Here is a 15,926-nt window from a genome sequence, read left to right as displayed (position 1 = left end):
GTCATTATCATGACTCCGAATTGTTCCCATAACTATGAGCATAATTAGTTCACTTACCTTTGGCTCAAACTCCGAATAGACATGACTCCTTTTCCCTTGGTGTCAGAAAGAGGTAAACGAATAATCCTTGAATAAATGTGAAGTACCAAGCATAGCTGAAACTAGAAGAAACCAAAATCACAAATTTCATTTTTAGTTTCCATTGAAAGCTAAAAATCAATAACAAACTAGGTATATAACCCTTACGTTGCACGGGTTTGATTGGAATGTTTTAAATAATTTTTTTATTAAAAATAACAGTTTTGTTTACCATGTTAAATTATTTTCCGATTTTAAAAAAAATGACTTTGAAAACATTTTAATATTTTTCCTCGTCGATGATAATGTGTCACTCACATGTATATAGAAATTAATAGAAGTTCAATTTAATAGTCTTGTCTTATTTAGGTCTTAGTATATTTTTCAATATATGTTTTTGTTCAAAATAAAAAATATTGGATCACTTGTTTTCTTCTATTTTAGAATTGAGAAGAGTGTGACATTGATCTCTCTTGGTAAGAGATATTATAAGTTTTTTTTAACTCATTCTAATAATTTTTGTCCCATAAATGAACTTAGTTTCAATGAGCACCTTTTTAAGATAGGAGATATGATATTTGATATAATATTTCTGATGAGCTTTCAAATATTCATAGCAGATTCTTCAATGATACTTGATATTAGTTGTTGAATACCCTTCGATGTACGTGATATTGTATATGATATAATCTTCATCTAAGAAGAGAGAAATGATAAAATCATTATTTATATAATAAAAAGTAATAGTAATGCTATAGAAAATAACAAAGAGGGGCTTAAAAGAGATATTATATATCATAGTCTTCCAATGGAGGAGGGTTATTTCTAGGGATAAACAAATTGACCTCCTTCAAATCTTCCTAACCCAAATAAAGTGAACAGTCATATTTTTTAGATCATGGTAAGTATGATTATATCAATTAATATTTTCAAAAAAAGGATATTTTAGAAGAATGAGAATTTTATAATTGTTACAAAAAATTAATGACAATTAATATAGTTTTTTGTGGTCCTTAAAATATTTTATATGTTTCGTGATACATCATTTTGTTTTTAATAAAAACAAGATATGTCATATTTTATCATAGGCACATTTATCCCATCATCCTAGTAACTAAAACTAATCTTTGTATCATAAGATTAAAACAGAATTGAGGGTTGAGTTTTAGAGTAACTTTAAAGAGTTATTCTACAAGGCCCCTCTATATATATGTTGTCGATGGGTCCATTGAGAACACTTCATTTTGAGATCTATTCAAATTTAACAAAATTGTTTCACATATATGATAACCAATAACCAATAGAGAAAAAGAAATACGGCATATAAATGCAGTAAACTGTGTATAATATCGAGTGCATATCTATTGATCAAATGGCTAGTTCACTATATATGATGATGATTTGCTAATTCAAATTTTATTTTGACAAAAACCCATACTGTAGCAAAAATTAAACCTGATTCAAAATCATTTTTTTTTTTACTGAGAATTATAATGTGATTTATAGTTGTATAAATTAGTTAAAATATAAGATGACGATGAAAAAAATAACATGACCGACTCTTTTACATTAATGCTTGCTTGTAATTGAAAAGAATTTTGTTGTCACCACCACAAAAACGACCTTATTATTCTTGAAAAGAATCTTGTCTTACTTATAAAGAATCTTGTCTTACTTATGAGTTAGGATCCGTTGACACCAGGTGTCAAACTTTATATTGACACCAAATCCTAGCCCTTCATTTAAGTTTAATCAATGACTCTCATATCTCATAATCTCCTTAGTTTTGATTCTCATCACATATTAATTTTACCCTTTTTTTCATTTATTGTTGATGAATCGAGAATCATGTTGACCGTATCTTTTCCTACCTTTCTCAATGATTCCTCTCTATCATTATCTCCTCCTCAAAATATAATATTTTTTTGTTAAAGATCAATGCTTGATAAAAATTTAAACCTAGAATGCCGGAAGCACCCGGTTTTGTTCTTTGCTCAAGGATTTAAAAAAACTAGCAAGCATTTTCTGGGTGAACAAAATTAAATCGGCATGCACTAATTCTAAAGATAAAAGTTCATATTTTTCCATATTAATGGATGAAAATTTCCAAAAACTTTGTAAATAAAACTTTGAATAAAAAGTGTTGACTTTATCTATCCCTGATCAGTATTTATTTTATCTATTTTTACGATCAAATGGAAATTCAACATCATTGTGCCATTGATCCTGTTTTCAACAAGAATTCTTTTATTTATTCATAATAAAATAACTATCATGAAGATGAATTTTACTAACACCAGTTCTTAGCATCCATTTAGATTTTTGTTTAGAGGAGCATGCATTTAGATATCGATAAAGTTAACCTCCATTGTTGACCATGATAATTATTTTTCAGCACTTGAGTAATATAATTAAAGAACTAGATTTATTTGCCATAAAAGAAATAAAAGAGCGAGATTCACCTACACCAAAAGAATTGCAGATTTCTTGAGGCCTTAAATGAGTAGTTATAAGCCTTTGATTAAACTTAAATGGATGGTTGAGATTTGATGTCAATATAAAGTTTGACACCTGCTGTCAACGGATCCTATCTCATATATATATATATATATATATATTCCATTTTGCCGTTTTACAAAAATTGTTTCTAAAATTTTAAGTGGTAACGAAATACACATAAATTTTCATCCATTATATTTAACCAGTTTTTTAATTTATACTTTTATTTTAACATATTTTTTTAATAAATTGTTCATTTAATTAGAATTTAAAAAAAATATTCTTAAAAAATTAAAATTAAAAAATTAAACTAAATTATATGAATAAATATTTCAACAAACTTCATATATTACACTGATCTTATCAACTAAATAATTTATAATATTTTATGTAGCATAAATATCTCGACAAATTACTCACGATATTTCAAATTCTCTAATTTTATTTTAATATATTTTTCAATAAATTTATTTATTTAAACTGAATACATATTTAAATAATACTATATTTATTTTATGCACCCGTGTGCCCTCCCTTGATGATTTTATTTTAATCTTTTTTTTATTTTTAGAATGTTATTTTCTTTTTTGAGTGCTTAAAAAATATTTTCTTTGTTCCTCAAAAAAAAAATTTCTTTTTAAAATAAGTATCTCATCAAAATACTTATATTAATTTGATATTATCTACAATATTTCATCTAATGTTAAAATTGGTTCTAAACTTTTAAGTAGCATAAACATTTAAATATAATACCCATAAATTTTCATTATATTTAACCATTTTTTTAATTTATCCTTTCATTTGAACATATATTTCAGATTGCATATGGAGTGAAGAAACTCCGTCTTGTATTTCTGCAGTCTTAGCATTTGATTTATTGCAAGACTTTCATTAATGAAACCGTCTTTAACGTCAAATTATTTTTTTTAAAAATAAATTCAAGTTTAATTTTTTTTTATTTTGTTTCTTATGCACGTGAGCTTCCCTATGTTAATTTTTAGTATTTACAAAATTATACATTTTTTCTAGCGAAAAATTTCGACAAATTTAAATCACCTACGCACTACAAGATATAATCTTTGGATCCAAATTTTTAAATAAGGTTTAATTAGTTATCACTTATTTATCCTTTATCATCATAATTGGATTCAAATTTTAACTATAAAATAATTTGATTCAATAAGTTTAATTTATTTAATTTTGGATTTACGTTATTATGCACTAATATTGATATTGGTAACACTAATGTGCATATCTCAATATGCAAGACCTTCTTTGAAATTTTGAGGGCCTTATGTGAATTATGAATTTAATGTCAAGTTTTTTGTGAATGTGCGCGCGCGTGCGAGCGAGCAAGTGTGCATTGATTATTTAATTCATAAAGATACAAAATCTAGAAGTTTACAGTTTCTCATGCTAGAGATCATAATGACTTATAGATTTCATCATAATTTCTTCTATATAATTTTACAGTTTACACTTCAAATCATTGTTTTACACCCTCAACAAAACAAAATTCTATTATCATTCAAATTCAAATTTATTCACAAACAAGTTTGCTAACTGGAGAGACACTCTTGGGTTTGCCATGGCTCCTAATCCTCCCAAGCCAGAAGAATTACCTAAAATGTGTAGGTAATGCGTTTATTTTTAAATCATTGATTATAAAGTACATGATAATTTCTATTTTTGTTTTGATGATTTATTCGTTTATATGTAGAGATTTGATGATGGAGTTTTATGGGAAGATAATGGTACTGGGGTCGACACTGTTTGAATTATTGTCAGAGGCTCTTGGCTTGGACCCATCACACCTCCTAAAACTGAGATGTGTTGAAGGAGTTTTTGTGCAGGGTAACTATTATCCGCCATGTCCTGAGCCGGAGTTGACATTGGGCACGCCCAAGCACATGGATCCCACATTCATCACCATACTTCTGCCAGACAACCTCGGTGGTTTGCAAGTACTTCACAAGGATGAGTGGTCTGATGTTCCTCCTTGGCATGGAGCTTTAGTTGTCAATATTGGGGATCTTTTACAAGTAAGCGTCGATATTGAAATAAAATGCATCCTTCTTTATTCTTTTCAATAGAAGCATGGACAAAGATTAATCAAAGTAGTTGTGTTGTCAAATGATTCCTTATTTATTTATCTTTTGACAAAGTGATAATGTTTTTTGTGAATTATGTATTCAATGCCAAGTTTTTTTGTGAATGTGTGTGCGCATGCGTGCGAGCAAGTGTGATAATTTCAGCAACTCATGCTACACTTTGAAATTTTGAATATCCTTTGAAAGAATAAGTATGATAATTTTGAGTTTCTGAAGCCTATAAAACTCTCATACTTGTTGAACTCAATCTTGACAGTTGATTTATATCTAAGTGTCTTATATGTTAAATTTTATAGAGTTATGATAGAAAATCTGAAGTCCAAGCGTTTGAGGAATCGAAAACAGGTGTTCGAGGTCTTGTAGAGGCGGGTGTCGCAAGGATTCCACAGATGTTCTATTGTGACACTCCTCAAAATCCAACTTCTGGCTGCAATTTTAGCATTCCCATCATCGACCTAAAAGGCGTGCATACTAAGGTGGTTAACCAGATTCAAAAAGCATCCAAAGAGTGTGGATTTTTCCAGGTCATCAACCATGGGATTCCTGTTGATCTTTTAGAGAGAATGATTGATGGAGTTTGTTGCTTTAACGAACAAGATGTCGAAGTGCAGAGACAGTTTTACACCCACAGCAATACAAAATTCTATTATCATTCAAACTCAAATTTATTCACAAACAAGTTTGCTAACTGGAGAGACACTCTTGGGTTTGCCATGGCTCCTAATCCTCCCAAGCCAGAAGAATTACCTGAAATTTGCAGGTAATGCGTTTGTTTTTAAATCATTGATTATAAAGTACATGATAATTTCAATTGTTTTGATGATTTATTTGTTTATATGTAGAGATTTGATAATATAGTTTTATTGGAAGATAATGGTACTGGGGTCGGCACTGTTTGAATTATTGTTAGAGGTTCTTGGCTTAGACCCATTACGCCTCCTAAAACTCAGCTGTGCTGAAAGAGTTTTTGTGCAGGGTAACTATTATCTACCATATCCTGAGCCAGAGTTGACATTGGGCAGGGTAACTCAAATGATTCCTTATTTATTTATCTTTTGAGAAAGTGATAATGTTTTTTGTGAATTATGTATTCAATGCCAAGTTTTTTTGTGAATGTGTGTGCGCATGCGTGCGAGCAAGTGTGATAATTTCAGCAACTCATGCTACACTTTGAAATTTTGAATATCCTTTGAAAGAATAAGTATGATAATTTTGAGTTTCTGAAGCCTATAAAACTCTCATACTTGTTGAACTCAATCTTGACAGTTGATTTATATCTAAGTGTCTTATATGTTAAATTTTATAGAGTTATGATAGAAAATCTGAAGTCCAAGCGTTTGAGGAATCGAAAACAGGTGTTCGAGGTCTTGTAGAGGCGGGTGTCGCAAGGATTCCACATATGTTCTATTGTGACACTCCTCAAAATCCAACTTCTGGCTGCAATTTTAGCATTCCCATCATCGACCTAAAAGGCGTGCATACTAAGGTGGTTAACCAGATTCAAAAAGCATCCGAAGAGTGTGGATTTTTCCAGGTCATCAACCATGGGATTCCTGTTGATCTTTTAGAGAGAATGATTGATGGAGTTTGTTGCTTTAACGAACAAGATGTCGAAGTGCAGAGACAATTTTACACCCACGGCAATACAAAATTCTATTATCATTCAAACTCAAATTTATTCACAAACAAGTTTGTTAACTGGAGAGACACTCTTGGGTTTGCCATGGCTCCTAATCCTCCCAAGCCAGAAGAATTACCTGAAATTTGCAGGTAATGCGTTTATTTTTAAATCATTGATTATAAAGTACATGATAATTTCAATTGTTTTGATGATTTATTTGTTTATATGTAGAGACACTCTTGGGTTTGCCATGACTCCTAATCCTCCCAAGCCAGAAGAATTACCTGAAATTTGCAGGTAATGCGTTTATTTTTAAATCATTGATTATAAAGTACATGATAATTTCAATTGTTTTGATGATTTATTTGTTTATATGTAGAGATTTGATAATGTAGTTTTATTGGAAGATAATGGTACTGGGGTCGGCACTGTTTGAATTATTGTCAGAGGCTCTTGGCTTGGACCCATTACACCTCCTAAAACTCAGCTGTGGTGAAAGAGTTTTTGTGCAGGGTAACTATTATCTACCATATCCTGAGCCAGAGTTGACATTGGGCACGGCCAAGCACATGGATCCCTCATTCATCACCATACTTCTGCAAGACAACCTCGGTGGTTTGCAAGTACTTCGCAAGGATGAGTGGTCCGATGTTCCTCCTCGGCATGAAGCTTTAGTTGTCAATATTGGGGATCTCTTACAAGTAAGCGTCGATATTGAAATAAAATGCATCCTTCTTTATTCTTTTTCAATAGAAGCATGGACAAAGATTAATCAAAGTAGTTGTATTGTCAAAGGATTCTTGATTTATTTGACTTTTGATAAAGTGATAATGTTTTTGTGAATTATGAATTTAATGCCAAGTTTTTTTTGTGTGAATTTATGCGCGCGTGCGTGCGAGCAAATGTGCTTTGATTATTTAATAGAGCTTGTGGTTAAAATTAAAAATGATTAATAGTCACATTGATGCATAGTCATCATGGCCACGTCGACTAAAACTTATCACATTATGCAAATAATAGAGCTTGTGGTTAAAATTAAAAATGATTAATATCTACATTGCCAAATTGAGAGGATTAACAATCATAGGAACTAAAACTCAAATTCATTATATTTACCCGGACTAGTAGCATATTTAAGGTTATTTATACACGTATTTGAAAAAGAGTTCCTAAAAAAATGCACTATTGAAAAAGAGGAATATAATAACCAGTACCATAAGTATTGGTGTTGTTTTTCACCAATTAAAATATGGAAAATTCTATGGTGAAGTCATGAAAATGACTTTTCTGGTGAAGTTAACACTATAACATCAAAATTGTAATGAGTAACACCCCATTGTTTGTATAGTGACATCAAAAGTTCAGTCCCCATAGTATCATCAATTCATCATATTAACAAGCCTGCATTTGATATAATTATATCCTACCTTGTTTTAAGTGTAACACCCCATAAAGTGTAACACTTAAGACTATCACATAATATCATCAACTCTGTTTGCATGTTAAAGATGCCAACGAAAAAAGGGTACATGCAAGTCCAAGATGTTGCAAGCATTACTAGATGAATTATATTGATCATTAATCAGTAATCAACAATTTAAAAATGAATCAAACATTAAAATCAAAATTAACTTTTCCAAAAAAGTCAGTTTCCTGACTGCACCATAGAAGCTCCCATTAAAATATAACACGTATTATTTGATCAATTGATCATGTTTCTATTGATTAAACAAATGATAAATTCCCTTTCCTGTAGAAAGAAACGAGGAACCATGTCTGATGCGTTTTTATCCAAAGATACCACAAGCGTGTAAATCACCACCCAACCATTTGACTCTTTGACCTTGGCAGAAAACATGTAATATTGGTGTTAAATAGCCAATTAATAAGTGCCACCTCATGTCGTAAAAGTAACACCATCAGAGAAACAAAGCTTTACCCGAAAATAAAGATAACTGTGTCAATTCCTTGTAAACGTGTTATATTCTAATTGGTGAGCAACACCAACACTGCCATGCATATAAGTTTCCTCCTTTGAAAAATTCTTGCATTACAACATAAAATTTAAGGTCTTTAACGTCTCCCATCCTTGGGGACCCCACAAGCTTAAGTACATTACAGTCCTAAGGATTTCTCTGTCTGATTTGCCTCTTCTTCCTTTAAGCCAGCCAATATCAATCAAGTTTTAGTAGAGATATTTGCTAACCATGCAAACAAACAATAATTAGCATTATAATTTGAAGTATAAATGGAGGGAAAATAACAGAGAAATACAAAACTGGGGCTAAGGTCCACAACACTAAATCATTCTGCAACTTGTTTAGTTGCATTCCATCCCCATGATTATGTAGGTGAAAACAAAATCATGCCAATTGCATTAACTTTATACCTCGTTTGAAAATAAATGTGGTTTAAGACTTTGACATACATATGAAGAAATAGAATAAAGTAGGGAACATGTATAACATTTGCTAAACTATCCTTACTATATATTTTTACTTGGACTTTGAGGCTGAGAGAGAAAATTACATTGCCCACTTATGTATACTCCCTCTAATGCACACGAGTGGCACAATAACATGCCACCAGTATCATGTTATTCCTGTACGTGTAGTTTTAAGGCCAATTCTACGGTGCAGTCACCCAAATGACTTTTCCAAAAAAGTCAAATCTTTTAAATCAGTTGGATAAAAACCGACTTAAAAGGTCTAAAATAAAATTTATAAAAAATCCTAAAGGAAAAATTGTTCGTGTCCCTTTTATTTTAAATCCTAATTACCAAGAAATTTATTTGGTAAAAGCACAAATTAAATGGTGCGATGAAACAGCCACCTACTACCTAAAAGAAAATTTTGATTATCATCTATTTTCAAGATACATAGTAAAGGCTGAAAAACTCAGACTTAATCTTAAAAAATTAGCCAGATAAATCATGTATGGGTTAATAAATCCATTTGGGAAAATTATACCACAACCATTTATTTTATATCCTAGATATAATGAAATAATTCAAGTTAAAAACCAAATTAATTGGTTAAGAGAAACAGCATATTGGTTTCTAATAATCGAAAATGATTATTCTATATATTGGGAATATGAAAACTTAGCAAATCTTCTAAGTCTTAGGATACAACAATTATCACATGACTAGTAGAAGCTTAGAAAACAATACTCTTACAAACAGAGTTGAAGCTCTGCTTGAAGAAACAAAAAGATTAAATGAGAAGTTTGAAAAACAAATTTCTTATCTTGAAACTTTACCTCAAATCTTTAAACAAAATAATTTGTTTACAAAAGATTTTGAGCAAGGATTAGAAAGACCCCATGAAACCTGGGTAAATATGGAAAAGAATTTTCCATGTTATAACAAGAATGAGAATCATAAATATCCTCATACATATCATACCTTTAATCCTCAGTTAAACAATATAACTGATATGATTAATTATATCATAAAAAATTGCTGTTGTAAGCAAAATCATTCTCTTCAACTTAGAGAGGGGGAGAGGAATAAAGAAAAAATTGAACCATCTTTGTTTACTCGCTATAAAAAATGAGTATAGAAGAAAATATTGAGTATCAACTCGAAAAACTAGACCAACTTATGGCTACTTTAGACATAAGTGACAAAGATTCCATTAAGGAAGAACCTGAACTTAAAGAATTAGATAAATTTGTCTATGACTTTAGTTCTGATGATGAATCTAAAGACGATGGAAACTTCGTAAAAATAGAACAGTTAGAAATGGGCGAAAGCTCAGGAACAAAAAGAGAACCCTCCTTTAACTGGAACTCAGATTTCCGAAGAGAATTTGCTCAAGCAAAATATCAAAAAATTCCAGTAAACTATATTCCTAAGCATAGTGTAACTAATGAAAAAGGAATTTTAAATATTGATTGTGTTGACAATCTTGCTCAAGCTATAAGAAATTGGTATAATACAAATACCATTTCACTACAATTGGATAGTGATTTAAAAAATCTAAATCCAAAACAGGTTTTTAATTATCTTTTATGTAGAACAGAAGATAATGCATATAAATTTCTAGCTGAAAAGACAGATACAGAAACTACTGCAGAAAATAGTATGGGAATGATCAATAAAGTCTTTGAATGGCTTTTAGAAGAATTTAAAGGATGGCAAGATACAGTAGATTCTAATACCGCCTTTAATACTAAAAAAATATGGAGAATTATGAATTTATCCATATGTGATCCATGTTACATAGAAAATTATATTTGTGAATTTTCACAATTATTCTATGATATAAATAAAACAATTAGACAAGATCAACAAATTGTTGAATTATTTTATCAAAAATTGCCTATGGCAATGTCTCAAACAATTCAAACAATATTGAAATCTGCAGTTTCCGAAGGAAAAGTAAAAGACACCTTAGGAGCAAGAATTTCTGTTCTTAAGAATTGGATGCAAGAAAAATGCTTAAAAAAACAGTCCAAACGAGAAGCACGAATTGGTTTGTGCTGTGATAGACTTTATGATAGAATTGGAGAATATGGCTGTAAAAAAGGAACTATGAGAAAAAGAAAGTACCCTAGAAGAAAGAAATTTAAAAAATTTACCTATGATAAAAAGAAACATAGGAAGAAAAAATTCTATAGAAGAAAAAGGGACTATCCTAGAAAAAATAAAACCTGTCCTAAAGGTAAAAAATCTTGTACATGTTGGCTATGCCATGAAATAGGACATTAAGCGAATGAGTGTCCAAAGAAAGTTTCTAAAGAAAAGAAACAAGTATTAAACATGATATATAGAATAGGTTATGAACCAGTAGAATCAGATTCAGATTCTGATTGGGAACAACAAAGTTTCTATGAACTTTGTACAGATTCAGAAGAAGACAAAGATTTTGAGTAGAGGTAACCCTAGTGCTACCTTTATCAAAATAAAACTTCGTAAGAAGGAAATTTTAGCCTATCTAGACACAGGCGCAACATTATGTTTTGGAAAACGAAACATATCAAGAAATTGGGAAGAGTTAGAAAAACCCAAAGAAATAATTGTCGCAGATAAATCAAAACATCAAATATGGTTTGTTTTGAAAAACATTTCAATTACAATAGAAGGTTATGAATTTTTCATACCAACAATCTATCTCCATGATTCAGGATTAGATTTAATCATTGGAAATAACTTTTTAAAGTTATATGCACCGTTTGTGCAAAATGTCAAAACTATTTCATTGCTTTGGAAAAATTTAGCAAACCCCAAAGAAAAGACAAAAGTTATAACAACAAAAATTATAACTAGAAATGAGATTATTCAATTAATCTCTGAAAATCTTATAAATCTAAAAAGTATTTGGGAAGAAGGAAAATTCTTTTTAAATCTTGAAGAAATAGAACAAAAACTTGATACTGTATGTTCAGAAGATCCTTTGGATAATCTGAAAAATACAAATCATGAACTTGTTACGATTAAACTACGTGATCCCAATAAGGAGATCAATGTAAAATATAAAATGCCTTATTCAGTAAGCGATAAATTAGAATTTCAAAAAGATATAAAAGAACTTCAAGAAAAGAAGTTAATTACTCCTTCTGCAAGTCCACATTCAGCACCCGCTTTTTATGTGACAAACCACAATGAAATAAAAAGAGGAAAAGCTAGAATGGTGATAAATTATAAGAAACTCAATGATGCTACAATCGGAGATTCTTATAAACTACCACGAAAGGATTATATTCTACAGAAAATAAAAGGATGTGACTGGTTTTCATCATTTGATGCAAAATCAGGATATTATCAAATACGACTTTCTGAAGAAACTAAGCCTTTAACAGCTTTTTCATGTCCACAAGGTCACTGCCAATGGAATGTCCTTCCATTTGGATTAAAACAAGCACCATCTATATACCAAAGATTTATGGATAATGCTCTTAGAGGATTAGAACATATATGTTTGGCATATATTGATGATATTTTAGTTTTTACAAAAGGAACTAAAGAACAACATCTTAAAGATGTAGAAACTGTTTTAAATAGAATTTCAGAAAAAGGAATTGTTATTTCAAAAAAGAAATCACAATTAGCTAAAAAAGAAATCGAGTATTTAGGCCTCATTTTAAAAGAAAATGGCACTCTCGATTTATCTCCACATGTTCTGGAAAAGATTCAAGCATTTCCTGATGAATTACAAGATCGAAAACAAATTCAAAGATTTTTAGGATGTTTGAATTATATTGCCAATGAAGGATTTTTCAAAAATTTGGCAAATGAAAGAAAGATTTTACAGAAAAAGATATCTGAAAAGGTTCCATGGTCATGGACTGAACAAGATACTCTAACTGTAAAAGCTATCAAAAGAAAAATTAAAGTTTTACCCAGCTTATACAATCCAACAGAAAATGATTTTTTAATTGTTGAGATTGATGCTGATAAAACAACCTGGGGAGGTTGTATGAGAGCTCTACCTAATGGTAAAGCGATACTGAATCTAAATGATTCAGGAGACTATGTTGGTGATGTAACCCATCAACAAGGAATAAAAGATACTGGAGCAACCCAGTACGCTAAGTCTGATAGCTCGAAAGAGAAATTAGACAAACTATCTGATTTATCAGAAAAATTAGTATCAAAGGATACTAAGATTGATTATTCTTATGAAAATATTAAAAATAGGATAAAAGATAAAGATCTTTTACTTTGTAAATATGTTTCAGGATCATTTACAGACACTGAAACGAGATATCCAATTCATGAATTAGAAACATTAAGTTGTGTTAAAGTTTTAACAAAGTGGCAAATGGAATTAATTCCAACCAGATTTTTATTAAGGACAGATTCCAAATATGTAACCGGATTTTGGAAATATGACCTTCGAGTCAATTATAAATATGGAAGACTTGTAAGATGGCAGATGAAACTCCAGCCGTTTCACCCATATATTGAATACATAAAATCTGAAAAGAATTGTTTCGCAGATGCATTGACAAGAGAATGGAAGCAGCTATAAAGACATTACAGAATTCTCTCAGGCAAAAGCAGGAGCAAATTGCCTCTGCAAAAAATCATCTAGAAACTCTTCTTTCTGAAGAGGGGGAGATGATATTAACAATTCAAAACCTTGAAAAACTTTGTAAAAAAGAAACATCAACAGTTTCAGAGTCCAAAAATAGTGAAAACTGGGATCTATTAGGACAAGATTCTGGAAAATTCAACTACTATGTAAAATACACAGCTCCCAAAGAGTCAGAAACCCCAGTTGAGTCAATAAAACCAAGTGGATGGAATTTAACATCTAAGGATCAGAAATCCTTAGAAAAGGCTCCAACAACTGTCCTTGCAGATTTACCAAAGACATCTTGGGCGGATAAAGTCGAAGAAGATGAAAGAAAAAATGGAAAAGAAGAAGAATCCATTGACCAACAGATAAGTCGAAAAATTGACAGTCAACTTGGAGGCAAAAAGAAAGCTTATGTGATTTTTGATGGACCTATGAAAGGTATCTATCAAAACTGGGAAACCACAAAGTTACATACAAATGGCAAAAATGTCAGATACAAAGGTTATGAAACTCTTGAAGAAGCAAAAGCAGCCTACAACGCTGTTTACAAAGAAGTTGCAACAGCAAGCAATATAGTTCAACCATAAAAAATGGAGACTAAAAAGAAAATATCTGTAGATAGAATTATCTATGGAGAAAGCAAATTTGTTAAAGAAGTCACCATTGGAGACTACTACAAAAATTGGAGATGGCTAACCAACTACTCAGAAGAACTAAAAACAGAATGTTTTTATCCTAGCAACAACGGGATAGAAGTAAAAGCTGTAACAGTCCCAGGTGTAAGCAAAGAACTAGTCAGATCATTCTATGATTGTGGGATGATTAAAACAATGTATCTTCAAGAAGATGCAGGAAGAAAAATTTATGAATTAGAACTTCTCCCAAAAGATATAGGTGAAATCGCTTATAAATTCAACAATAGCTTTGCAAAAGGTAAAGAGTTCTTTTTATCTTTTACTTCAACTTATCCATGGTTTGAAGACGATGAAGTTATTAAAGCCAGACACTTAATCAAGATTGGCATTTCAAATCATTCATATCCAACAAATGATGGAAGAGATGTGGATCCTAGACCAGAATGGTTTCTGCATCAAATGGAAAAATTCTATGATACCCTCATCAGATTTGGATCCAAATTACCTAACTTCAGAGTAATCACTGCAAAAGAAAGTTTTCTAGTCTATAGTGACTCAAGAAAACAAGCAAAAGAAGAACACCTTCAGCAAATCCTAAAGTTCGAAGAAAACTTTAGTGGGCTTGAAGCAGACTTGGGCCGTCTACCCGACCCAATTCAACAGGAGATAAGCCTTATCACTAAGGCAATAATGTAATCTACTTTTCTGTATTTTCTTTATTTCTTTTGTCGCATAGTAAAGTTGTAGCCAACTGTAAGGATGGAGACGTAGTACTTATCTGTGAGTCTCTATACCTATAAATAAGAGCCTTGAAGCTCATTTGTGACCACCATGTTTTAAGATAATCAAGTAATATCAAGTTTGATATAAACTTTGCCTCTTAGTTTTTTTAAAACTAATGGTCCTATAGTGGTAAAACACTATAGCTGAGAATTCTTGAGGTAATACTCTGGAGGAATTCGCCCTGAGTTGGGATAAACTCAACAAAAGCAGAAAAAACTGCTGAAGAAGATCAGATTGCTGAAGCAAACCAACACATATTTCTGAAGAAAAAATCAGGTATGAATTTATTACATACTATTATAAGACATGTCTGAAGTTTCATATTTTGAAGGAACATCTAGTTATTATGCTGATAGCATAATAGATAATAAAATCGAAGAAGCAGATTTATCTTTAACTGCTGAAGAAAATTTTAAAAGAAAGTTTAGCAAACTTAAAGAATTTCTATCAAGAAAAAAATTCTAAAATTCGGAATAATGATAGGAGAGGAAGCAATTCCAATTGAAACAACTAATGGAAAAATAGTTATATCAACTATAGATAAACAACAAATTGATAAAAGACTCGAAAATTTTTCTGAAAATGAAAGAAGAAAGATTGGTTATATTCATATATCAACCATTCAAATTCTAATCAAAAGTACCTTCATGAAAGGTATTGATTCACCTTTAGAGATAGCTTTAGAAGATTCTAGAATTAGAAATAAGAAACAAGCAGTAATTGCAAAAGGAAAATGTAATCTAAAATATGGAAAGATAAAATTTGATATAAATTTACAAATGGGATTATCCCTGAAAGATATAGATCTGAATAAATCTATAGTTTTTGATTATAAATTGGAAGACTCAACATTTATGAAAGAAGGAAATCATCCTTTTACAATTTACTACAGAATTAATTATGCTTTGAGTAATTCACATCATAGCATAGAATTCATAGGAAAAGATACGATTCATATTGATGAGTTGTTTACACCATTAATTACTTTAGAAACACCAATATTTAAAAATATCACAAGAAATAGTTTTTCTTTAATAGAAGCAGAAAAGAATCTGTTTGAAGAAACAGAAAAACCATTGTTTAGAAGTCAAAGTCTTCGAATAACATCACCAAACAGAGAAGATTTTAATAAATCATTAAGCTCTCGAACTATATTTGAAGATGATACTTC

General features: G+C 30.6%; 2 protein-coding genes and 1 pseudogene across 2 annotated transcripts; all 3 read left to right on the top strand.

Annotated features, from left to right (window-relative positions):
- The first annotated feature begins 4,165 nt into the window (after positions 1–4,165).
- Positions 4,166–5,452, top strand: LOC146907048 (1-aminocyclopropane-1-carboxylate oxidase homolog 3-like). The gene is made up of 3 exons (XM_085729025.1): positions 4,166–4,212; positions 4,298–4,619; positions 4,985–5,452. The coding sequence occupies exons 1-3, from the start codon at positions 4,166–4,168 to the stop codon at positions 5,450–5,452; spliced, it is 837 nt and encodes a 278-aa protein (XP_085585151.1).
- Positions 5,453–5,561: 109 nt separating this feature from the next.
- Positions 5,562–6,704, top strand: LOC146907047 (1-aminocyclopropane-1-carboxylate oxidase homolog 1-like). Its single transcript, XM_085729024.1, has 4 exons — positions 5,562–5,711; positions 5,995–6,458; positions 6,541–6,606; positions 6,689–6,704. The coding sequence occupies exons 1-4, from the start codon at positions 5,562–5,564 to the stop codon at positions 6,702–6,704; spliced, it is 696 nt and encodes a 231-aa protein (XP_085585150.1).
- A 15-nt stretch (positions 6,705–6,719) lies between these two features.
- Positions 6,720–7,151, top strand: LOC146907046 (1-aminocyclopropane-1-carboxylate oxidase homolog 1 pseudogene; annotated as a pseudogene).
- Positions 7,152–15,926: the final 8,775 nt, after the last annotated feature.

This window comes from Medicago sativa, chromosome 7 (genome assembly GCF_051527215.1).
Source record: "Medicago sativa cultivar Bolivia chromosome 7, Bolivia_mono, whole genome shotgun sequence".
Taxonomy (NCBI): domain Eukaryota; kingdom Viridiplantae; phylum Streptophyta; class Magnoliopsida; order Fabales; family Fabaceae; genus Medicago; species Medicago sativa.
The sequence above is the reverse complement of the archived record's forward strand: the minus strand, read 5'-3'. Positions and strand labels throughout refer to the sequence as shown.

What these genes read in the sequence shown, in the direction of transcription:
- LOC146907048 (XM_085729025.1), top strand. Translation starts at nt 4,166, where the DNA reads ATGGCTCCTAATCCTCCCAAGCCAGAAGAATTACCTAAAATGTGTAG. An exon ending in GAATTACCTAAAATGTGTAG is followed by an intron (nt 4,213 to 4,297) that starts GTAATGCGTTTA and finishes GTTTATATGTAG; the next exon opens with AGATTTGATGATGGAGTTTT. An exon ending in ATATTGGGGATCTTTTACAA is followed by an intron (nt 4,620 to 4,984) that starts GTAAGCGTCGAT and finishes TAAATTTTATAG; the next exon opens with AGTTATGATAGAAAATCTGA.
- LOC146907047 (XM_085729024.1), top strand. Translation starts at nt 5,562, where the DNA reads ATGGTACTGGGGTCGGCACTGTTTGAATTATTGTTAGAGGTTCTTGGC. An exon ending in CAGAGTTGACATTGGGCAGG is followed by an intron (nt 5,712 to 5,994) that starts GTAACTCAAATG and finishes TAAATTTTATAG; the next exon opens with AGTTATGATAGAAAATCTGA. An exon ending in GAATTACCTGAAATTTGCAG is followed by an intron (nt 6,459 to 6,540) that starts GTAATGCGTTTA and finishes GTTTATATGTAG; the next exon opens with AGACACTCTTGGGTTTGCCA.